The sequence below is a fragment of the Aphelocoma coerulescens genome, chromosome 1A (genome assembly GCF_041296385.1).
Source record: "Aphelocoma coerulescens isolate FSJ_1873_10779 chromosome 1A, UR_Acoe_1.0, whole genome shotgun sequence".
Classification (NCBI taxonomy): domain Eukaryota; kingdom Metazoa; phylum Chordata; class Aves; order Passeriformes; family Corvidae; genus Aphelocoma; species Aphelocoma coerulescens.
Window position 1 is genome coordinate 79,876,453 of NC_091014.1, and position 25,373 is coordinate 79,901,825.

Here is a 25,373-nt window from a genome sequence, read left to right on the forward strand (position 1 = left end):
AGTAATGTATTTGTGAGTTTGCAATTTCTAATGTGCTCAGAGAAATGGATTTTTTTTCTCTTTATATTCTTCCATGTCCCAGGAACTTTTTTGTTATTTTTGTAAGTAAAGACATGAGAGGCAGACTTTTTGGGAATTGCTGAGGGAGGGGTGAGCAAGGCTCAGGATGGAAACACGAGTGATGGGTGATCGTCTCCTGGCTGAGCTATAGAGCAGTGGTACTGGTCCAGCTGTATCCAAAAGTGTGCATACTGCTCTCGTGTGTGTTGCACACAACTGAAACATTTCAGTGACTGGTTAGGCTTGAGATGTGAAAGGATTCTAAGATAAGGAGGCTTCTTTCAAGATAGTTACTAAGGAACAATCCAGTCACCAGAAGCAACAAACAGCTCCTGGGAGTCTCAGAATGGAAGAACTCTCATTAACCTACTTGGAGCAAGGGGGCATGTGCACATGCATGCCTTGTAATTTCATGGCTTCTGTTCTTAGAAGGGACTGATGGTGTGTTTCTTGGACCAGAAGTGTAAGATGAAATGCTGCCTTTTGCTAATAGGGTTGGATGACCTGAAATATATCTGCACACATGGAATGTGAGGAAAGGGAGGAGGGGACAGGGTGATTTCTGATGAGTCTTGTTGCCACTCTGAACTGACCTTGCTTTTAACTCTGGTCTTTGTTTTCAGCACAGTACTGAGCAGAGATTTGTTAAGTAGCATGCTAAAATGAAATGAAGGTTTCCAAAAACATTCAGATAAGCAAGAGATTCCCACCTCACTGTAGCTGCCTTGAATTTATTAAAAATCCAATATGTCAACCTTACTACTTGTGCCTTTCTCCTCAGCTCACCAATTCTGTTGCAAATGCTTTCCTAAAATAATTAGTGGAGCAGAAAGTAGAAGTCCCTGAATAACTGCTGTGATAAAATGGCAGTGTGTTATTGTAATGACCTATTTGTTCTTTCCTTTAGGTACAATGGCCACAGTAGCCCAGAAGCACTTTTTGGAAGGGCAGACATATTCAGTGCCCCTGATCCAGCCGGACCTACGAAGGGAGGAGGCTGTGCAGCAGGTGGCAGATGCACTTCAGTATCTGCAAAAGGTGTCGGGTGATATCTTCAACAGGTAAAGTGCTCTCCTGAGGGGTTGGGTGCTCAGCATTCAGCATTACAAAACAGAGTGCTGTGATTAGGTTGCAGCAGTGAAAGGGCATTGTGTTGGTAAGCAATGGAAGTTCAGAGAAGGGATGAAAAAGGACCAGATGCACTTCAATGCGAGTTTATTAGATTCGAGTCTGTCAAAGTTAAGCATAATGAAATGGCTGCAGTTAGCCAGAGACTGTTGGTTATTAATTTTTTATTCAGTGGCAGACTTCCACAAATTGCATTACTGCTTCTGCTGCACTTATCCTTTATTCCTTCTAGCTCATGTATTAGAGGGGAGGCTTTGTTATTTAGAGTATCTTGAAGATACGTCTTTTTTGAGTCATTGTGCTTGAAGCAGCAAAGTAGAAAATGTCTCTTTGTTCTGATCTCTGCAACATACAAACTGTTCTTTTTGGGCTTCTGGTGTTTTGCACTTCCCTTTTGGTTGGAAGGGCTGAGTGCATGAGACTGTGTTTCTTGCCACAGTATCATAATACATCTAAGCCCATCTCTTCAAGGTTTTGGTCCAGACTTGGCATCTGTTGCATATGATCATGTTTAGGATTGGATCCATAAGACTGCCTATGTAGCAGATCAGAGAGATTCTTGTATTTGCTTGCAAATGATGGTAGATAACGTGGTACCTTTTTCCATCCAGTGCCATCTTTGACATCTTAGTGCTCTGAGATGGTGTGTAGTATCATTGGGAAGGAAACAGATCAGCATTTATCTTCTCATAGCCTAATTAGTAAAAGCAAATGCTTTGGTTTCAGGAGGTCCCATGACTATCCAGTTTAATTTATTATGGTGTGAGCAGGGTCATGACATTCTGTCTTTTTTTGAGTTTTGGAGGGTTTTTTTAAGGGTAGATTGAAGTTCTCTGGTTTCTGATAGTGCTACTTTGAAGGGCAGCCTTTGGGTGAAGAGCAATCACCAAGGCTGAGCTCAGGTTATTGAGGGAAATAAAGGCTTTCCACTGGAATAGTCTTTGTTTGGGCAAGGGCTGTGTGTGGGCTGGATTAGGTTGAAGACAAGGTCTCCTTCATTTGTGCCCTTCAAAGTAGGGGAACACAGCATGATCTAAGGCTGGGAGAAGGCTTTCTAGAGCTGCTGTAAACATGTGGAAAGCACCTCTCAAACTTGGGCCTGGCTGGCAGGTTGGCCTCTCTGTGGGGCAAATAAAGCTCTTGGTAATACAGGAGTTGCTCTTTCTCTGTCTCTATATTTCCCTATTTTTCTCTCCTCACTGCTGTCTAACACAGTACCCTGTAATTTCCCTAGGGAGACAAGCCTGCTGCTTTGTATGCAAGTCACTCCCGAGTACTGAACAGTGACTGTGATGCTGTTCCCTCACTCTTTGGTGCACTCATGACTTTTAATTACCAATTTTCTCCAACAACAGAGGAGGCTTCATTGGCTTCTTTGTTTGCTTTGCCTTTCTGCTGAGGTCTTGGCTCTCTGATATAATTAATAGCGATTTAGTAATTATGCAGGCATCTGATGAGAAGTTCCGTGACCTTGGTTGTTTCATGTCAATCAAGGGGCAAAGCTCTCAAGGTGAGAACTTGGCCACTTAGTGAAGAGTGACCTTTTATCTTCCCTTGCCTGAGATAAGGCAGCTCTGTCTTCCATTTCCAGGAAGGAGCTGACTGTTCTGATCTGCAAAATAGCAACTTGCAGTGTTGATGGAGAGGAAACTTGTTCACTGTGGGAGACTTGGCTGAGTGTGTCAAACTCATTACTTCAGTACTACAAAGATGCAGATGTTCTGAGGTTGTTTTGTGGGAACAGTTGGATTGGTACAGTGCTTTTGAGAGTGGCAAGCCAATCTGCTTTGTTGAAGGTGGAGTGAAAGTGTCTCTTACTCTCTATGAAAAAAGGAATATTTCCATTGTTTCCATTTTAGCTAATCAAAGTTTCTGCTCAGAGTTGTTGCTGACATGACAATTGAGTATGAATTCTTAAAATGAATGTGTCAAGATGACACAAGAAAGATACCTTTCCATTTAGGGAGTTAGATGAAAATACAAGGAGCTTTCCTCCTCTTCCCCCCTTTTGGGCAATTTGGGAAATAATCCATGTGACGAGTCTCTGCCAGCCTCTCTTCTTTCCAATCATTCTCAAAGAAGCTTACTTGTTATTAACTGTGGCAAGATACTTGGTGAATGAGACACTGGAGAGTTCATTAGTTCATAGACAATCAAGGGATGCGCAGGTGCAAAACCACAGGTAAACTACGGCTGAGACCCAGAGGATCCCCACTTGGCCCAGCCTTGGAGAGCAGGCCTGGACTGCAATCAGGAATCCCTTCGAGCAGGATACATCAGCTCAGCATCCCTCTCCATCATATTCCTAACCCTCAGGAGCAGAGAACCACCTGACACTTTGTCCTGACTTTACCCAGCTCTTGGCTGCTGGGCAATACAGGTTGATGTCTTAGGCCAGTGTCCAGCAGTGCCTTCCTCTCAGGAAGTCCTCTCCTCTTGGTGCTGATATCAGTGCTGTGAGGAGATCAGGAGGCTTCATGTCCTTCTCAAATTTATGTTTTGAAGTAATGGAAGTTTTAAGCTTGTGTTAACTGAATCCAAGTAATTAATCTGTTGTGGAAGCTGCAGTAAAGATCAGATTCCCTGCCTGTAGTTACTGAGATATTAATACATACCATTACTTAACATAGCCAATCTGACATAATACCTATTTGAATTTAACTCCTGGAACTTTTAAGGAGGGTTTTTGATACAGGTCACAGGAGGTGGGATGACCAGTTTAAACACTCAGTTAACAGTAGTTTTTCATCTATTTGTTCTCTCATTACCAGTATTTTCTGGGTGGGAGCTTGTGTTGGAATCATGTGCTTTGGAATATTTTACAGGAATGTTGTTGTGATAAGTACTTGAAATAGGTGATGGGTTTAGGTTTCCTTATATGCCCCCCTAGTTAGGTAGGCTTGTCCTTTGGGATTTCTCAGTTTCTGAGGAGTTTGTGTTGGCAGGAAATGTTAATAATCTCTAATATTGTCAGTTTGCTATTTGAAGCGTTCACTTTTTTGTAATAGATGTGTGGAAAATTGCTTTTGCAAGTTATCTCATGGAGTGTTACAGCAGTAGAAAGAAATCAAATACTTGGGATTGGAATGTTGTTATCAAGGTCCTGGTTTCCTTTGCTTGTGATCCAGCCCCAAATTGTCCAGTGTACAAAATTTCTCATCCTTGTACTTCTTTTTTTTTGAGTTTATAGAAGAATTTCTGGTTGTTATTTTTGAAAATCTTTATTCAGTGTCTTTTGCTTGTCTGGAATAATATTTTGCTAAACCGGTGTATCCTGTTTCCTCCCCAGTTGGATTCAAACTAATTTCATATTACATATTTGAAAAGGTCTTTAATATTAAGCAAAAGTTTAACTGAGAACTGTAGCTGGAAAACAAAAGCACTGTGGAAATGCTGTTAGGGGTGGTGAAGAAATCTGGTGAGGCTGTGATAAGGAAGGTAAGGAGTAGCTGGCTGGGCAGCAGAGCCTTAAGGGATGTTTAGGACAGGAGCAGAGCTGAGATGTGAGTCGTTCTGAAATTGAAAATAGGAACAAAATCTTAATCACGAGGTGCATTTGGGTGTTTTAAAGCCCTCCTTGTTTTAAACTTATCACTGTGATTAGTCATGATGATCGGTAATGGAAGTGAGGGACTGAATACATCAGTGTAAATGTATTTAATTTAGGAGGCCTGTGGAATGGAAACTTACCAAGAAGGGTCTTGCTGCAAGCTGTACTGTGCTGTTTGTTGTGCAGTGGAGCTCTGGAATGCAGCTTGGAGCTTGGACACTGCATGGTGTTGGTTCCTCTGCTGGCTGCAAGGGTTGGATCTTTCTAGGAGGAGAGCTGTCCACTGTGATGGCTCACCATGCAGGTGAGTTTACACCAAGAGACGCACTGTAGCAAAGGGAACCAATTTTTCTCCAGTTAATTTGAGAGTGTTATGACTCTTGTTTAACAACAAAGTGCCTCGTGGCACTTTGAAGTTATCCCAGCGGTCATCTGAAAGAGGATGCTGAGTCTAGTTTAGTTTCAGATGCCTCTCATGAGAGGCTGTGGGAGCAGTCATTTGCTACCAGGAAGATTAAGCAGAAGCAGCGAGGTAAAGAGTGAGTGGAGTGTCCTGCAGACATGAGGAAATGGAGTATGGGGAAGACATTTTGCCTGCAGATAGTTGTTATTCTTGTAGATGTATGTCCAAGTAATGTGGATTTATTTTCCTTTTAAGTGTAGCGCACCCTTTGGAAGGCACCATTCATGTGTCATGGCTGCCATAATCCTCTGGAAGCTAACTTGACAGCTTGTAAAGATGTAGCTTTGTCTTAGGTTACAAGTAAGATGTAACCAAAAGTATGTATTCTATCACCATCTGTTAAAAGCAGGTGGGGCGGGGTTCTTTTATCTCTTCTGGGACACATCCCTGATAACTCCCTCTGGAAGCTGTCTCCTGTTAATGGGCCTCATAAAATTACATCATCCCATTGTAAGATGCTCCACCCAGGGGGAGGAACCAAGCATTCCTACCTGGATATAATCTGAGGTTTGGAACACCGCAGTCAGCCCTTAACTACTGGATTCCCAGAGGACAAGAGCTACATAACCACCACTGGACCTTCTGAGGAGACCAGACCCTTCTACAAGATCACTGCTTCAGCAGAACCATGTCTCTCACCTCAAGAGGACTGCAGCCACCACTTAATCGGACTGCTGCCACCACCCTGCCCGGCAGGGTGTCGGGTCGTATCCTGACTCTGTCAGGTTAGGCCAGTGTTTCCATAGTATTGCCTTGTTATACACACTAGTAAAGAACTGTTATTCCTATTTCTCATATAATTGCCTGAAAGCCCCTTAATTTCAAAATTATAATAATTTGGAGGGAAGGGGGTTACCTTTTCCATTCCAGGGGAGGCTCCTGCCTTCCTTAACAGACACCTGTCTTTCAAACCAAGACAAGCTTCAGAGGTTCCCAGACTGTAGGAAGAAGACTTTAGGAGGTGACACGAGGGTGTGATCAGCATGCTTGGAAGGTTGGCACTAACAGGCATCCTACACTCTTAAGAGGCAAAGGGGGAGTGACTGTTCTGCAAGAGACTAGGTTGCAACTCTTTCTGGATGCTGCCAAAATCCTTAAGCTTAAGATCTTCTGGGACCTGATCTGATTTGTGCAAAATTGCAGGAGAGGTATTCTCCTACTTCTGGAGTTGGTCTCAAAGCTGCTAAGTAAAAGGAGGCACACAACAATTTCAGACTTTAAGGAGCTCTTGAGAAGGTTCTTTCTACTCTTACAGTGGTAGTGGAATATCTTGTGGAAATATGAGACAGTTTGATCTAAACAGATGGCATGTGCAGTAGGAAAGGCAAACAGTAAGGAGAAACTAAGGTAATTTCAGTACATATTAATTGTAGATTTATTTTAGCTTGTGCTTTTTTTTAACCCTGAGGGGGAAGTCTCTTGTTTGTACTCTGTTCCTTGTTGGAGAAAATTCAATATTGAGTAGCAGCCTTCAGGTTCCTGTGAGCTAATTTTGTCCAGCAATAAGTCTCTGTTAATTAAAAGGGTTTTGGCAAAGATCTTATGAACTTCCCCATCCAGAGAGTTGTTCCTTTACCCCTCAGTCCCTGGGCTGTGGCTCTCTGGAAATAGGCAAGGAGAGGCAGATCATAACAACAAATCAGTGCGTGCCTCACAGCAGAAGTGTTCCCTTATTTCTTAGCCCACAGTTTTGGCAATATTGTCGGATTCTCCCGCTATTTGTGACACAACTGCCATGTTATTCTTTTATTACACGAAGTGATAGCTCTACCTTCCCAACCAGCTTCAGACACTGGAGACTCACGTGTGTTGGAGTAATTTTCTGTTCCTGTGGATGACTTTTGTGTACTCAGTCAGCCCTGGAGGGAGAGATTCAAACAAATAATTTTGTTTTACAGGCATGACTTCCATTAGGGATCCAGCATGGAGAAAACTGTCTAGAAAATAACACTGAGTGGCTTGAAATGTGTATTACAGGCTCTCTCCTATGGAAGTGGGAAGTGTGCACACCGAGGGGAGAGTTGGGGGAGGAGCACCAGCGCCAAAGGTCTGTTCTTCACACTTGACTGGCAGATTAAATTCCCTTTCCATGGTGCTTCTTTCTGACTTGCTGTGGTGCTGTCGCTGGGTTTTGCAAATGGGGAAGGTTATAAGGGTTTAGGTATAAATGCAACTGACAGTTGAGTCAGAGCAGTGCTTTTGGAGACAGTAGACTCATTCGTAGATGCTAAGGAAGGAGTTTCTGGTTTTCTTCCATCTAAATCCTCCAGAACCTAAATTACCCACCTGGGGTTTTTCTTTAACACACTCTACCATCCCAAATTTTTATCCCAGGCTCCAGAAACTTTCATCCCCTTCTCTAAATCCTCCAGACATACATTTTATTGAAGGAATTCACCATGCTGTGCCATTAATAATTTTTATCCCCTCCTCTCCCTGGCACAGCATGGTGAATTGGATTCCTTTCTTAATTTATCTAAGAATATGATCCTTATTCTGGATTAGTGTGCATTATAAAACCAGGTATTTGCATTTTAATATACTTCTGGGACTCTTGTTTTAGATCAACCAGCAAAGCTGAATCTGAAAACATGCTTGATGGGCCTAAGAGGCATAACAAGAGATTCCTTTTAGAAGAGGAGGTAAAGCTGTTGCACTTCTGCTCTGTGGTAGTGCAGTAGGAATAGCTTTTCTGATTATCTGTGACATATATATAACAGTCCTATATATATATATATATATATAACATTCCAATAGCTCGGTACCAAGAAGCAAGGAAGTTCATGGTCTCCACAGTGCAGTTCTCTCTGTTGCTTTGTCCCAGTAACTGGGTAGTTTGATTTTGCTTCAACAATACTTTTGAAAGTGACATCCTGGATTTTGTTAGTTCCAGAATGAACTCAGACTCCATGTGGTTTTCTTTCCTTTTGAGGAAGGAAGGGTGAGAAGCTCAGAACTGAGCATCAGGCAAGGTTTTCTTTCTTTTTTTCTAGCACATGGGCAATTTAGGGGATGGGGAACAACCAACCACACAGCCAAAATCATGCCCTTCATTACACATCATGCTTAATTTTAGCTGGGATGAAGGGTTTAGCTGCTGTTAAAGCATTGATCATGAGAACTTTTCCTGTGTATGTCACAGGGAAAGTGGTTAAGCTATTAAAGTGTATGAATTTACAGGTCTGGCAGTTTTGGGGTGGGGAAGGAAGTTTAGAAGGTACACTGTACGAATTTGTTCTGGTGTTACTGTAAAGATAGTCTTTCCAACAATGACTATTTGTGAGTTAGTGCATGGGAAAGGTAATTTCTAAAATGACAATGGGAAAAATGAAATCATGTGTCTAGACCAGTTCTAAAGGTGTCTGATCACTGACATGCCTCACACTGTTACATTGAAATGACAGAGCAGCTGTCCGTGCAAGCAGAGAGGTATCTGCTTTTTGATGCTGTTAGGAACATCTCTGCTCGTGGCCCGAAGTTTTCAGGGGAAAAGTAACTAGAAATTCCTCAAGAAAGTAAGAAAGTGCTGTAATCACTCAGGAAAGGTGTTAGATGAATAAGGTATCATAAAGAGTTGTTCTAATTTGTTGAAGAAGCACACTCAAATTAGCTTGTTGATGGGCATATCATAGGAGGTGCCTTCTGAGATTTGAGCGACTGCAATTGATTGTAGGAAAATGAAGAAGTAGCACTAAACAACCTCTGTTTCTGAAGAGTAAGTATTATGAAATAAAAAAATTCATTTGCAAAAAATATATGAAGATATCTTTCATTTAAGAGAAGAAGGCCTGTTTTGAAAGAGGAGGATCCGTTAAGAGAAGTTCTCTCTGAAAGCAAGGGTGAGAAAGGGAAAAGCTGTTAGCGAGGAGGGTTTGTAACTGGCAAAGGGCTGGTAAGTGTTTCTGAGAAAGTGTATCTTAAGTGGTTGGACTTGTTTAATTGTAATAAAATTTTGAATGAATCTTGGGAATCCACGCTACTCCTCATGGGATGCTGAACAGGATCGTTGCTGAGCAAAAGAAGTGAGTGCAAGGAAATAGAAGAAATTTCACTGAGATGTAAGCTGTTGAAAAGTACAGGGATCACTGCAACAAACATGATAACCAGAAACATAGTACTGAGTGCAAAACAAAGTGATCTGGACACCCCAAGTCATGCTTCAAAGGCTGGTTTGGTCATTTACCAAGTATCTGATTACGACTTCAGCAGGTCAGCACAGTGAGGGAAGACCACAGAGGCAGATCCTTATTATGTGATGAAAGTCAGAAAGGAAGTAAGCGTTTTGAGAAGAGATGATGTGTAGTTGTCTTTGAAACAGACATTTTATGGAAGCAAGTCCTTTTTCTTGGTTAGGCTTTCCTTCTCCTGAATATTCAAGTCCAATTGTGCAGGACAGCAGTTTTTATAGAGTAAGAACTAGCTTGTAAATGATAGCTTTTAGATATGTGTTATTAAAAGTAGGGTTCAACTTGTGATCTGCTAGTAAAATTTCGTGTGATTGCCATCAGCTGCTTGGAAGTGGAGAAAATTTCAAGTCAATGCAAAAACCTTTACTTGTAGACATGTGTTCTAAGTGTGGGTAAAGGCTACATTTTGGATTCCAAGAAAGAAGTGGTGGTGGTGAGAGAATGGTCAGTGTTTTGTGTCAGTCCTTGCTGGCTGTAGTTTTTTCTGCAGAGCAGCAGTGGGATGGATTTGGTGGTGGGAAGGCACTGAAAAAGGCAGATGAACTTGCACAGGTGGCCTTAAACTCAGCAAAATGGAAAATTAGGCAACTACTGAAAGGTATGTGCTAATTCCTGTGAATTAATGCACAATTGTTCAAGTTAATGAATTATGGACTGAAAATCGGATCTGCTGAGACTGTACTGTGAATTTCCCTAGGTTTTCTTTGTTCCAGGGGACAAATTATTCCACTCTTGGTTTCACAAGCAACCGAGATTTAATTAACACTTGGAAATTGCTTTGAGATCTTTGGGTGAAAAGCTATGAAGTTCTAAGGATATTTGATTAAATGCAAAGAAAAGCAGTACTTTTCTTGGAGTACGATGAGAGTGTGAACTCCTATCACCAGGAATCATTTTCTGCTCTGGAGGCAGGCATGTTTTGCTCAGTATTCTTATTCTTGATGACAATGGCTTGTTTTGGTGAGGTCAACAGACTAGGAGCAGTGTTTGTGCTGTGTGTTGTCATGGTATAAAAAACCTCCATCCCAATAAAGGAGTGGGAGCTCAGCTTTCCTGATATGTTCAGCCTTACATCAGGGCAGGACCTGCAGGGATGATCACTTAATTGTTTTTTGCTACACATGTGTAACTGAGTACTCCTTACCTTGGTCAAGAAAACTGATTTAAAAGCATTTGGAAGGTATGGGGGAAAGCTAGGAATAAAGAGAAATTTCCTAACTGCCTGGCTGGGGGAGAGGAAGGCTCTGCAAATGGTCACTCCTCCCACATGATCATGGCGGTGTATTTTTGGTCAAGTGAGGCACAGGCTAAAAGGGCTGGGAGGGCCACTTGTCAGTGGTCGTTTCCTGCTGTTGCTACCTTCAGGTGAAGGTCAGGAGAAACAGCATTTCTGGCTGGTGGCTTATGAATTTCTCTTGCAGTCCCACCTGGGAGAGGGCACAGATCAGACATTTCAGTTGAGGCTGATCTGTCTCCTGTGACTACTGCTAGTAGGAAACTGGAGCGTAATGTCAATTAAGAGTGAGCTGTGTAACAGAAATAATGTCTATGTAGAATCAGACACAGTACCCTCAGCGATCCAGAAGAATCTCAGACCTTTTTAAAGGTGTTAGCTCTCCCTGCCGCCTGATACAGTTCACCACAGGGTCACCTGGATGTTTCTCCACTGCTTGTGTTTCCTGTGACTCTGTAGTGATACACATTTTCTTTTCAATGGGGACCGGCAGGAGGATCTTTGGCTAGTCTGAGAATGGAGCTTTGATGTGAGAAGGAGAAACCTAGTGTTTGTGTACACACAGTTGATTAATTTAAGGTTACAAGGTGCCAAAACACCTTCTCAAGCTATCTGCCAAATAAGATCTATTACTTCAAACAACATGGAAAAAAACCTTACTTTTGACAGTCTTGTAAAATTCTGTCCAAACAGGATTTAGCCTTCCTTTAACAAGTGATTAAAAAAAAGAAGAAAAACAAAACTGGAAACACTTAAGGCTATTGCTACAAAAGATTGATCTTCAGTGGGTAAATACGAGATTTTTGCGAGGATGAGTGGAGACTCTAAAGATAACAATCCCGTTACTATACATTACTAGTAACTTTTCTAGTAAAAATACTTTTCTGTGTCATGGTTTAGCATAGTTTGGGGTTTTAGTTAAGGAGGGGCTCCATCAGCCACTGAAGTGTTTCTTTGCAAAGAGCTGCTTACAGCTTCCTCTAGACCCAACAGAACCAATCAACTGGCTAGTGTGAATACTGGCAACTTTTTAAAGCCACTTAAGAAGCTTGACACGCCTCTGTGATCCGCATTTAAGAACGAACAAACCCCGGGAAAGCTCTCTCTTGCTTTCGGACAGGTAACTGGGGGCCCGCGGCGCGGCTTGGCTGAGATCTCAGCCGCTTCTGCTCGCTGGACACCCGGCGCAGCCCCTCAGTGCGGGCCGGGCCGGGCCGGCCGGGAGACAGCCAGCCCGGAGCCGCGCGGCCCTGCCCCGCCCGCGGCCCTGCCCCGCCCGCGGCCCTGCCCCGCCCGCGGCCCTGCCCCGCCCGCGGCCCTGCCCCGCCCGCGGCCCTGCCCCGCCCGCGGCCCTGCCCCGCCCGCGGCCCTGCCCCGCCCGCGGCCCTGCCCCGCCCGCGGCCCTGCCCCGCCCGCGGCCCTGCTCCGTGCAGGCCCTCGCCTTGTGCGGCCAAAAATTCATCTGAGGCTGCCCTGCCCGGCAAAGATCATGTGACCAACAGCGATAAGCGAATTCCAGCTGCAAGGCCCGGCTGAGATTAACCCTTTTTAGTACTGTAAGATTTCTCCAGAACAGATGAAGCCTGCAGACATCCTCTCCCAAGTCAAAAGAAAAGGAAGGGTGAGGGCACGTGAAGAGAATACCGTAAGGACACCAAAGTCAGTGAAGAAGGAAGAGCTGAAGCCCTGAGGAAGGAGAAAGAGGAGATGCTTCAAACCTATAAGCCGAAATTCCTTTGTAAGGCTATGGTGATGGACTATGATACATCAGAGTACCCATTGTAATTTCATGAAAGCATGGGGGGGTGGAGCGTTCAAACTGCAATTGTGAGCAAAAGTACTTGTGCTGAAATGAGCAAATGTTGAAGTAGCTGTGATTTGATGAGAAACTTGAACAGAGAGAGATGAAAGTGATGGAAGACCCTTGCTCCCAGGGAAAAAGAAGACCTCTCTTCCTAGAGATGAAGATGCTCCCAGAGATGGGTGAAGAGAACCTTTGCTTCTGAACAGCTCATCCTTAAAATGCTACCCCATTAGCTAAAGATTGGACCCTTGAAAGCAGTTGTGGGGAAAGCTGTAAGTCGAGGGAAGGGATTTTCACATGTGAGCAGAGAACATCCCAGGTGGTTGTCTTGCTGCAACATTGAAGCCATGAGAGAACTGTTTCTTGTGGAGATGTCTCCATAGCATGAGCAAGAGAGACTCCTCTCCCTAAGTGAACTGAAAAAAGAGATTATTATAGAGGTGGTAAACTGACTAAAAAAATCTCAAGGGTTGTCTTTTTATGTTGTCAGTGGGAGAAGGGAGAAAGGTGGGGGGAAGTGTTCTGAAGGTTTAGTCTGACTTTTTTTTCTTTCTTTTAGGTGTGTTAATAAACTTCTTTATATTCTTTTAAGTTTTGTGCCTGCTTTGCTTTCTCCTAATTCTTATCTCACAGAAGGAAAATAAGTAAGTAATGGATATTTTGAACCAAACCACTACAACTAGTTACAGTACTAGTATCAGTTACTACACCACCGCTCCTATGAGGAAAGGCTGAGAGAGTTGGGGTTGTTTAGCTTGGAGAAGACTCCGAGGAGACTTCATTGCAGCCTTTCAGTACCTAAAAGAGGCTTATAAGAAAGATGAAGACAAACTTCTTAGCAGGGCCTGTTGTGATAGGACAAGGAGAACTGGCTTTAAATTAAGAGGGTAGATTCAGACTAAATATAATGTAGACATGTTCTGTGATGAGGCTGGTAAAACACCAGAACAGATTGCTCTGAGTATTCAGGGTCAGGTTGGCTAAGGCTCTGACCAACTTGGATCATCTGAAGATGTCCCTGCTCACTGCAGGGGATTGGACTAGGTGGCCTTTAAGGGTCCCTTCCAACCCAAACTATTCTGTGATTCTATACTGACTGTCATCAGCTGCCTAGTATCTCAAGACTCTTCCTGTGGCTACTGCTTTGGGAAGCAATTCCACTGCCAATGGAGGAACTCAAAAGGTCACTTGTGAAACTCCAGCAGTACTGGTAAAGAACCATTTTATCCATTTGTTCTTTTAGAAGTAATGGAGTTCTTAAAGTTCTCTTTCCCAAAAGTTGTCACTGTGATGGTAGAACCTGTGTTGTATATGTATAATAACTCTGTCAATGGAGAAGTAGTTTGACCAAAAGTAGCGTGTACAGTTTAAAGATCTAATGGTGTATTTTATTTGCAAACACAGACTTTCTGCTTAGTATATATTTTTTCTAAAATAAACAAAAGCACATCTGCTTTTAGATCAGTTGGTGGTGGGAGGCAAGTAAAGAGCTTGGAAGGTGGAAGAGGAACTTGTTTGTGACCTTTTTCTACTAAGAGAAAAAGAGAAGCTGCTTTTCTGGAGAGGAGAACAAGCTGCAGAGGAAAGGGGAGGAGGGTGCTGTGATGATAGGTCAACATTCTAAGTTTCCAGTTTTACATAAACTTAATTCACAGTAGCAGGAGGGCCTTGTGAAATGCGAGGTTAAAAATCAAAATGAAATGATTTTGTGTCAGAACATGACCTGTGGAAAGTGATATATGCCAGATCCTGCTGAGGATAACCTGGCAACCTGGATCATTCTCCAATCTGCAAAGCCATTCAGCATCACAGGAGCACGGCAATATGCAAATACTGAAACACCTGCAAATCAGGCTCGAGGAGCAATCAAAGTGAGATAAACATTAATTAGTATAATACCCAAACCCTTAATGGAGGAAGGAACGTTGATTACACAGCCTCACTTGGGATTTCTTTCTGTCAGAGATGGTGTATGATGACAGTTTCTGATTACACTTACTCAGACAAGAAGTAAGACTTCTAAAACTGCTTAAATATGGAGAGAGAAGAGCAGAAAGCAAACAAGTTGATCTTTCTATGAGTGGTTGAACATGTTTTGCTCCTTGTAAGAGTATGTATTTTTCCTTTTTGCCTTTCAAACTTTTGAGGTGAATTGGCTTTGTGAGCCAGTTTTGAATGCTTCCCTGGATCACTGTAAACCATAAATGTCTTAGCAGACTTTCCTTTGCTCTCCCCATCTTAATCCTGAGATGTTGCCAGCTGCTGGGGCAGAAGCACTGTGTGGGAGTGGAGAGTGGGCTTCTCACAGTGTTCATTTTTGACACTGTTTTGTTCCCTTGTTACCCTGCTCCAGCATCAGCTGCTTGGAGAGTCTGGGAATAAAATAAAATACAAGAACCATAAACTCCATCACTTCTTATTCATGCCTCCTGCAGTAAGGGAGGAATTTAATAAAAGCACACTTCATTTAGCACAGAAAAAAAGGCAGCTTGACTTTTAGGCAAGAGGCCAAGGTTTTATAAAATAAATTTACTATGTGTACCCTGAAGTTTAGAACAGCAATGCGAAGCATCTCCCTGCTCTCTCTCTGGCTTGGAGCTTGGGCTGGGAGGTGACCAGAAGCCTGATTTGCTGTGATGTGTTCAGTCCTCATTTAAGGAAAAAGCAATTTAATACTTCGTCTGCCTTATCCTCCTGTGCAACTTCATTTCTCATTCTGCTCTGTAATGTTCTTTCTCCTTGGTTGATTGCTTACTTTTGTACTTCAGACATAAAATTGAAGTTCTTTGGTATTCTAGAGAGGTTTGCTCCAGCCTCTGTGCCTACCCTTTCTTGTTCACCTCAGTGTGCAGCTTGCCTATCCTCTCTCCTACTTCAGAAGTTTTGTCATCCCTGTCACTTTCGGGTGACATGGACGTTCAACATAGGGAGCAAAGAGTCTCCTGCTGCTGTGATGCTTCCTTACAGCTGAATTCTGTCTTTCTCATCCACCTTTCTGGGAATCTGCCAGCCTGTCTTTAAACCTTCCCTGATTTTAAACTTTTTTTCCAATGCTGTCTGATCCCTAGCAAATATAGATGATAAAAATCAGAATTTTTTTGGTTGGCACTGTGGAGTGCTTGGAGACTCACATGCAAATGTAGCATTATTGCCACTGCTGACAGTACTGTCAGGCAGTATCTAGTGTCCTGGATGCCAGATTCCTAATGCCTCAAATCTTTTTCCTGTGGGAGTAAGGAAACAGTGATTTTCCCACCATGAATAGACACCGACACAGTAGAGGTCTTTCAGTAGATACCTGAATGTGAGATTTATCAGAGGAGTTATAAGGGAATCAGAGGAAGTGATCTGCTCTGTGGTTGCAGATGGGGCAGAGGATAGGGGGCCAGCAAGAGAGGCCCTGAAGGGCTCCGAAGAACTAGGAGGAAGTATTCCTGGAACTTGCTGTGGGTGTTGGAGAAAATTGCCTGTAAAATGGAGAGTAGCTTAAGGCAGCAGGATGAGGGCTTTAGAACTAAGGAGAAACAAGATCTAAGTTGGGGTTGAAGTGCAGAGGGCTTGAGGGCAAAAATATTTCAGAGGGACAAGAGAAAGTGAAAGCTTGAATCAAAGCAGCTGAAAGATTGGCTTTAATATCTGCTTAGATCAAAAAATGAAAGTCTGTATGGATTAAGAGATAATCCACTAGATAGATTTAATCTGCCACATGTATTGCTTCCTCAAAGAAAAGCACTGGGAGGGGAAGGTTGATTTGGCTCAGTGCCCAGCATTTGAAGGTAGGTGATGTATTCTCCCTTTTCTGTGGACCCCCCTTTCACTTGTCCTGGATGAAGCACGTACTGCTGAAAGGGAGGGGCTGTCGCTGTAGCCTCCTGCTCCTTTGCAACTCCAAAGTCACATTGAATTTAACTAAAGGCGTGTATCAGGCAGAAAAGAGCACTGAGAGCAAAATAACACAGTAATGACTAAGAAAGTAGGCATGGGGTAGGTTCAGATGCTCGTGGTGGTTTTGGCTGCTTGAGCAATGGGTTCTGAGAGGCAGTATTGGGCCATTTTGTTAACACTTACCCCTCTTGTCCTGATTGTCCTTGTTCTCCCTTAAATGGAGGTTAAGGTCTGAGTGCCACCTTGCCAGCACTGCCCCTACAATCCTTGGCCACATCCCTCCATCCCTTCCTTCCTGTTTCCTTTCTTTACAAAAACTGGTTGAGTCCTTTGAGTAAGTTCAGTTTCCACAGCAGTAGAAATAGTTGATCAAACGTGAGAGGGTTTTCTCCGTGTATTTTTCCAGTAAGAATATGGTATTTGTTTCTTCTAACTAACACATACAGCTGTATCTTGAACTGTTCGTGCATAACAGTCATGCACTTCTGGGAGCCTGTACATGTGATAGAATTTGGATTAGTTGGATTGAGGAGGTTTCTTTTTTTTTTTTTCAAAGTTATCTTGTTCAGCAACAAATAAATTAATTCTGTGGACTGATATGTATTCCTTCTGTGTTGTGGGCCTCCATCTGTACCACCTCAGGTGAAGGTTTTTGGCAGATCTCCTAAGGTCAATGGGATTTGGCCTGTCAAATCCTAGAGCACGAGATCACAGGAGAAAGTATAGTGCCTCAGAGAAGATCTGTCATGGTTTGAAACACCTGAGCTGGCACTGGACAGCTTCCCCAGCTTGTGCTGGGAGTGGGCTGTCTGCCTGGTACTGTCTCCTGTTACTGATTATATTTAGTGGGCAGTGGGGATGGATGTCTTCTGTCTTTTTTTTTTCTCTTTGAGTGAGGGAAGGGAGAGGAAGAGGTTGGTACCTGGTGAAGCACTGGGCGTAATGTGGGGCAGGAAGGGGAATGAGGGAAGTGTTTGACTGCCTCACTGGACCCACTCACATTCATGGAGTGAAAGGGAGGAGAACACTTTCTGGTTTCCAGGTCTGAGCTTGCATAACTATTTGCTTAGCACTTCCTTCTGGGAGAGAAACATGTGCCTTGTCAGATCCTGAAAACTGTCTGGAAGTCAGCAGGGTACTGGCTAAAAGGCAGTTGATACCTTGCTTTTATTTGGAGCTTCAGGAAAGCTTTGTGGAGTTCTTCTAGGAGAGAGGTCTACTCACAGGTGAGAGAGAAAATTGCATCATTGATTTGAGGGAGAGCAGCAAAGCAGAAATAAATAGCTAGGTTTTTTCAGCTTTGAAGGGAAATAAAAATAGTCAGATGCCCCTAGGAGCAGTACTGGAAATAGTGTCAATCAATACAATTATGAAACTTCTAGAAAAGAGGTGAGCTGTGAGGTGGGAAAATTTGCTGGTGAGAGCAGTTAGGGAAGATTTAGGTCCTTCAGAGGCATCTCACACTTGAACAAAACAAGGCAATGGGACAGCCCTATGACACATGGAATTTGCTGCAGACAGGTGCCAGGGAATGCGCACTGAAAGGAACAACAGAAACTACTCTGAGAACTTATCAAGTGTGTAAGTGATGTGGACTTACTCCACTGAGGCAGAAGGAGGGTGTGGGAAGGAAATCATGAACAGATTTGTACTCAGTGTTGGTACAAAATACAAGCTGTTAGACTGTGTTTAAAATAAAAGGATGGGGAAATGGAGAATAATTCTGAGAGGGAGAATCTCATGAGGTTCAATTTTGCTCATCTCCCACTCCAAACAGACTAAGGTAGAAACAGGCTGTGTGCTATCATGCCATATGCATCAGGAAGGATTTTTCATGCCTCGAGGAAGAGGAGAGCATGGCTGTAAACAAACAGAAATACTTGACGCTGTTTAGAGAAAGTGGGGTGTTTTTTTTCAGAATGGTACAAGGAGAATAGGCTGCTTGTACTTACTGTTTTTCACTACCTACATTGAGGGGGGGCTTTATATTTCTATACTGTAATAGGGATTGTGCTGCCCAAAGGAAAATACAGGAAAAGATGGATTTGGTACAGTTTGAAATTGGGAATCATGGATCACTGCTGATCTCAAATTTGTTACTGAAGGGAATTAGACAGACAGAGCAGAAAAAGAGCATGAGAGCTCTCTCCTCAAAAGCAAAGAGAGACTCCTGATGAAACTTAAAGACAGTACTTGAGATTGATTTTTACAGGCACAGAATGGTCTGATGGAACTCATTGCTACAAAACAGTGCTGAAGTGGGGTGCTCTCTCTCCTAATGGGTTATGTAGCCATAAAAATATTCTTCCCTGGCTTCACTGGAGGGGTGAAAATTCAGAAGACTTTTCAGCTTTTGACCTTGAAGCTGGGGAGAACCTGCCGGTTATGCATGGGGAAGGAGGGCTCTCCTGAGAAGGCGACCCAGTCATTACCTGTAGCTGATGCCTGCTCCCAGCATCCCTCCTAACCTCTGGTTGGACCTGTGAGACAGTTCCAGCAGCACAGCAGCCCCTGTGCACAGCATGGAGGCAGTTTCCGTTGTGTCCCTGGCTGCCAGGTGGGAAAGGAATATGTTGACAATGTGAATGCAGAGCTACTTAACCACTGACTGCTCTCCCCTGCTGCCACGGAGTGCTTTTCACCTCAGTCCTAAAGCATTCTGATGCTGATCTCTTGGCATGGTTTATCCTCAGCTGGCAACCAAGCACCACACAGTCCCTTGCTCACCCTATTCCCTGCAGGGTGGGGGGGAGGAGAACTGGAAGGGTAAAAGTGAGAAAATTCATGGATTGGGATAAGAACGGTTAAATAATTGAAATAAAATAAAACAATCATGTAATGTAAATGAAAATAACAGAAAAGAGAAATAAAACGCAAGAAAGAGAAGTGATGCAAGTAAAAACAATTGCTCACCACCAACCAGATGAAGCCTGTCCAGTCCCCAAGCAGTGGACCCCAGCCAACACTCTCCCTAGTTTGTATGCTAAGCATGATGCCATATGGTCTGGAATATCCCTTGGGTCAGTTGGGATCAGGTGTCCTGGCTGTGTCCCCTCCCAACTCCTTGTGGTGGGGTGAGAGGCAGAAAAGGCCTTGACTCTGTCTAAGCTCTGCTCAGCAATAACCAAAACATCCCTGTGTTATCAACACTGTTTCTGTTGCCAGTTCTCGATCTTTCTGTGCCTCAAACAGCCACAGGAACATCATGCTGTGAGTCATGGACTAATCCTACTTCATGCTGGAGTACCTAAAGCTCTCAATAGGATGGATACAAGCATGTCTCAGCCAGCACTGTTTTGCTCTGTGAAACAACCCAGTCCCCTGAGATTCACATCCTTCTCTGAGGGGCTGGACATTGGCTGTTGCAAAAAAACCCCCACTTGTTCTGGATTCTTCAGCTTAAGAAATGTTCTTGCCTCCTAGAATCTCTCAGCGGGTGGAGGCCAGCCGGGCACAGCTCCAGGCCATTGGGGAGAGAGTCACACTCGCCCAGGTGAAGATTGAGAAGATAAAGGGCAGCAAGAAGGCTATTAAGGTAGTGACTTCAATGAAGGCTGCAAGGCCTCTTTTCTTTCTTCTTTCTTTACTCCTGATGTAAGCTCTGGAGAAGAAAAGGTGCTCAGCTGCTGCAGCTGCTGCCCACTCACCTCTCCATTACTTGCTGCTGAGCAGGATTGTGGTGAGAATCCCATTCCTGACTTGGCTAACTGATGAATTTTAGACCCATGAGCCACACAGCTCCAGGCTTTATGTAGCCTTTATAGGCTTCTGTCCCAGCTGCTTCCTGAGAAAGAGAGAAGACCTGTGCTGAGCTAAGCCTAACGCTCTCACACTTCAGGCTCATAGACACTTTGGTTATTTGAATGAAAGCTGCTGTTAGAGAGCCTCCCCTTAGTGTATCTTAATCCCATTGAGCCGTGTAAAACTGGTGAAAATCCTTCTTTCCCCATTCTTGCTCCATTTTATAGTCTTTCCAACTCCTTTCCTGCCAGTGGAAATCTTTTTGCCAGTCGTCTCCTAGTACTTTTGGAGAGAGAGAAAAGCTCTGGCAGTTCCAGATTCAGAAGTGGCAGCCCATGCGTGTTTGGGTCTGTGCACATAGCCCTTAGGAGCCTGTTGACTCCAAGGCTGTCCATTCCCACTGGCAGCACAGATTGCATGTTTACTCCACTCCATGTGTTTCTGTATTGTAGGATTGCCTAGTTGTTGGGATTTTTCAGTCCCTCCTTGTTTCTCCATAGGTATTTTCCAGTGCCAAGTACCCAGCCCCTGAACGGCTGCAGGAGTACAGTTCAATTTTTGCTGGTGCAGAAGACCCAGCTAAACAGAAATGGCCAAGACACAAGATTCAGAGCAAACACCGAATGCTGGATGAAAGAGCTTTGCAGGTAAGGAGGAGAACAGACCTTGGGAAGGACAAGCAAAGAGGCTGTTAATCTCTTTGACAAAGTGGGCCAGGGCTTTGGGACATAGGCTGGGAGTAGAACATATTTTCCTTTGGTCTTTCAGTGGGGAGGGTGTGAGGTCAGGCTGGGGAGCTTGTGGAGATGCCAGTTGGAGAGGGCCATGTCAGTACAAGAGCTTGTCTAGGTGGCTGTCAACTGCTAGGTCTCTGGAGCAGTTCCATTTCCTGAAATGCTTCTGTTTCCTGCAGCAGTGTTGGTGGGTGATGCTGCCTGATCTTAAGGCTTTGGCAGTGCATAGTGAGGCAGCTGGGATCAGGCTCATAGTTGTTTCAGAAATAGTTTCTGAAGGCTCTTATGTAAGTTCTGGTGAGAGGGGAAAGGTAAGAAGGCTTGTGAGTGTGTCAGGAGAAAAAGGAGTCTTTCATTAGAGCATTTTTCTGACTCAGGAAATCATTGCACTTAGGCATTGTCCCTGGGTTGGAAGGAGAGGAGGAAGAGTTGCCATGCTTGAAGTTTAAAAGTTGCAGTGTATGTGCTGTGTCAGGAGTAGCAGATGTGCTGTTCCTAGCAGGTTAAGGATCAACTTGACAACTTCCCTGCTTTCCTTTCTCCTAAGGAGACTTCCTTCTTCATCCTTGTGTGACTTGGCCAAAAATAAAGCTGCCACTGAATAATTTATCATGCTAAATTTTCCTGAGTGTTAATGGAGTTGAGACCTCACACAGCAAGGTAGTTATGAATATTTCAACCAGGCCAAGGAAGCAGGATTGCTGGCCGAATGGACAGCTGGCAAACTTGAGCAGGGTTCCTACTTCCTTCCAGTCCTGCCAATAGCACAGGCAGAGTTTCATGGGACCTGCTGGTGTCTGGCAGGGAGGCCAGCAAGTGCTGCTGTCTGGCTGGTGGCCCCATTCCACTGGAGAGTGGGGGGAGCACAGGCAGGCAGGGAGTGAACAGGAAGATGGGTTCCCCCCCTGAAGGGCTGGTGCCAAAGTACAGCCGTTTGAAAGGGAAGGGATTGAGGAAAAACATCAGCTGTTAAAAAGGAGTGTCCCACAAAGAACAAATGGTGTGCCTGTTCAACTGGCCTGCTGGCTCCAGTAAGCTCCACATGCCATTCCCCACAGCCATCTGCCTGGGATGCCACCTCTTCCAGTCCCAGTCAGTCTCTCTACCACTGCCATGTTCTGCCCTTTGTGACTAAAGCTGCCATCATCACAGGGACTTTGTTTCAGGCCCTGGGGGATGTTTGCTCCCCTCTTGCAACCCATCTTTTGATCCTCCTTTGGGACTGTTGGTCTTTCTCTGGCTTTGCTGAGTCTGCCTCATGCAGCAGTTGTAACTCTTGCCAAGATCACACACGAGTTCCTGCAGCTCCTCTGAGGGGTGGGAGAATGCTGCTGTCAGCTGGTGAAGGATGGAGGGACTGATGTGCTGAGTGGGGCTCAGTGTGACCAAGCTCTAACCACTTTCCAGGGGGACAGGCCCTTCTCAGCCATAGCTGAGCCAGAGCCTGATGTGCCTTGCAGTAATGAAATGTGACAGGGAGAAGTCTAATGTTTGCATTTATGCCCTCCTCAATTATTCAGGGCTTTCATCAGAGACTCACTGCCTGTTTTCACTTCTAACGAGAGCCTCTTTGCTGGGAGCAGTTGCAATGGCCTTTACTAAACTGCACTTGCACACGTGCACACACCACCTCATCAGGAGAGCAAACTCTGCTCAGGTCAGTTTGAGGGGAAGTGGTGGCAGCCTGTGCTCAGCCTTTAGGGTTTTTGCTCTGGGGGGTAAGCAGCTGAGTTGGAAATGTCTGTTGTTCTGCAGTTTATTTTAAAATGCTTCCCCCTTGGAATTTCTTCTTGCCCCCTCCACCCCAAGCAAGTGAAAACTCAGCTGTTTAGAGGATGCTGTTTAGGTTGGTAAGGGTAAGAAACACAGTGCTTGTGGTAAGACTGGAAAGCCTGTTGCTTTGCACACTGCAGTGGTGGCAGCAAGGCAGGGCTCAGCAGGGAGCTGGCTGCAGCCCTGTGGGGCTTCCCAGGCGCTGGGTACTGCTTTTGTAGTGGGAGCTGTGTCTGGGTGCTGCACATGCCACTCAGGAGACTGGAAAACAGGGTGGGAGACATGGTCTGCCTGGGCTTTGGAAGAAGTCCAAGCAAAAGATACCATCCACTGCTGGAGTAACCTTGCTAGGCTTCAAAAGTGTCAGTCACTTGGCATGTCCTTGTGAATTCTGCCTCTCCCAGAGCCCACCATAGGCGTGTGGAGGCTAAACCAGGTTTTTGTCACTTGCTCATCTTGAAGTGCTTTCCCAGCTGGCCTCAGCACTCCTTTGGTGTGGGGGGAGTGGGATTTCTGGTGCATCACACCAATTCCCTTTGTAATAGTGTGTGTTTAATTAAACTGAAGAACCAGAATGACTTTATATATTTTTAACTGTAAGATCTTAGGAAGAAAACCACCTGAAAATGCAGTGTCCTTGGGGGTGTGATCCTGCCAGGTGCCAGACCCCAGGCTGGGGTGTTTGAGCATTCAAGCACCCCCCCCCATGACTTCAGTATGTCAAGGTTGCCAAACTTTGGCATAAGAACCTAATGTTCCTATAAGAAAACTAATTTTTAAATGGCACCTTATCTTCTGGAATTCACAGTTGCAGGATATTTTTGATAGTGTGTGGTTGTTCCAAATTTCAGAACAGATCTAGATATTCAAATAAGATTAGCACTTTGATGGCATTTAAATTTAAAGGATTATATTTCATGTTTCAGAATACTCATGCTTAGTGCTTTTATGACTGCCTTAGATGAGGCTTGTAAGTAAGTGTAGATAATGGTTGCTTTCTCACTACACCCTTAAAGTGATGCACAATCTTCCAGTGCTAACTGAAATCTACAAAGAGACAATTAAAAATATGTATATATGACTTGAGGGCTAAGTGTGTCTGAACAGTTCTAGCAAAAAAAGCCAGTACTCCCTCATGCTTACAAAAATTAAACATTGGGAAATGAATATTAATGATCAAAAGAACTTTTATTTTTGAGTCTCTGCTTCTACAATCTCTAAATAACAATTTATATATTTTTGCTTATTTGCTTCTATAAAAAAATAGAAGGTGTTAATTTCAGTGTATTTTTCACAAGTTGGAACCTGAATTAAATCAAAACCTTCCAGGTCTTTTCTTATAGCATTTTTTAGTCTCAGAGCATTATATAAACTCTTAGTGGATTAACTGAGCTGTGACTAAGCCATTTCCTTGGATTTCTGGCTACCAGATTCAAGACTGAAATTTCAATCAACAGGAACTGCTTGTGTCACTGAGATGTGGTCTTAAAACTGAACCACCAGTGGTCTCCATCTCCCCCATACAAATACAGGGAGGGAAGACAGACTCAGAGAATGGAGTGGTGCAGGGATGCTGGAAGTAGTGAGGCAGTAGGAAGCTGTGGACAGTATTTGGAGTGGTCATTTTCTGGTGGCAGAAGAAAACCACAGGTGTGACCACTTATTTAACCTGACAAAATGGTCTGGGTTTCTCCTGGTATGAACACTTCCTGCCTTGTAGCTGCTACTTGCCCTAGTTGTGAAGAAAGAACTGTGAAGAGTTGTGAAGGGGCTGAGGAGGGGTCTACAGAGGAGTCTGAGGCAGAGGTTTGTTCATCCCAAACTGTCTCTGTTCAGGAACTAACGCCTTTCATCCTTCTAAAGCAGAGTGCTGTGGGCATTGAGCTTCATACCCCAGAGCATGTGGCAGTGGGCACTGTCACGCCAGCTGAAACACTGGTCTGATGAGGGATGGCAATTCCTGTGCTCTGTAAAAGTCAGGTAGTTCAGATGTAATAAGTCCTTTTTGAAAGGGAGCTCTGTATATTACACATGAAGTTTTAGAACCAAGAGAGAGAAGATTTCAGTTCATTAGAGTTGAAAACTCCTGCAAATCCCTCAGGCTTTGCAAAACCATCTGGCACACGCTCCACCCTCCACACTCCTTTCTGCCTGATCTCTTGCCTAGTGCAGGCACTCTGTTCTTTCCTAACCTCTTTCTCCTTTGCCTTCCCTGCATACCCCACCACTGGGATCAACTCTTAAAACATCAAATGAAGGCAATGGAGGGGAGGTAATAGAGATGTGTGGGGAACTCCGCCTGCATGAGAATGTGTTGTAATTGGAGACACTGTAACAAAAACCTTTTAGGCTGTGGTGCTTGATCCCTGCCTCTGACTTCAGAGCCGGAGTGGTGGTTTTATTCTGGTGGGTCCTTGCCACAGTAACCCCTGTTCAACATGACCCATCCACGGCACCAAAAGCACTTCCCAGGAGTCTGAGCTGCCGAGATTTCTCACGAGTGTGGGGTTGCAATGTTGTCCATGTGCTTCCTAGCTCAAGGGGAAGTAGAGAGGGAGCAGTAGGGCTCCCAGACCATACAGTGCATCCAGCAGTGTGGGTTGTGGTTGCTGGGGAGAGCTGCCTCAGCAACTGTGGTTCTAGTGTCTTACCACCTTTTATCTGTCTTCTTGCAGGAAAAGCTCAAGTATTTCCCTGTGTGCGTGAGCACCAAAATTCACCAGGAGGATGAAGCAGAAGAAGGCCTTGGCAGCCTTCCCAGGAACATCAGCTCCCTCAGCTCCCTGCTACTCTTCAATACCACCGAGAACCTGT

General features: G+C 44.3%; 1 protein-coding gene across 5 annotated transcripts in view; it reads left to right on the forward strand.

Annotated features, from left to right (window-relative positions):
- The window catches only part of WASHC1 (WASH complex subunit 1), a 41,141-nt gene that overhangs the window by 10,005 nt on the left and 5,763 nt on the right, over positions 1-25,373 (forward strand). For 4 of the 5 annotated variants that reach the window (XM_069003722.1, XM_069003724.1, XM_069003721.1 and 1 more), the window contains exons 2-5: positions 968-1,121; positions 19,735-19,846; positions 20,553-20,699; positions 25,235-25,371. In XM_069003722.1, the coding sequence (XP_068859823.1) occupies positions 973-1,121; positions 19,735-19,846; positions 20,553-20,699; positions 25,235-25,371 (545 nt within the window). In that variant the 5' untranslated portion in view covers positions 968-972. Of the gene's footprint in view, positions 1-942; positions 1,122-19,734; positions 19,847-20,552; positions 20,700-25,234; positions 25,372-25,373 lie in introns of those variants that run through there. The other variant, XM_069003719.1, reaches the window with a different exon arrangement.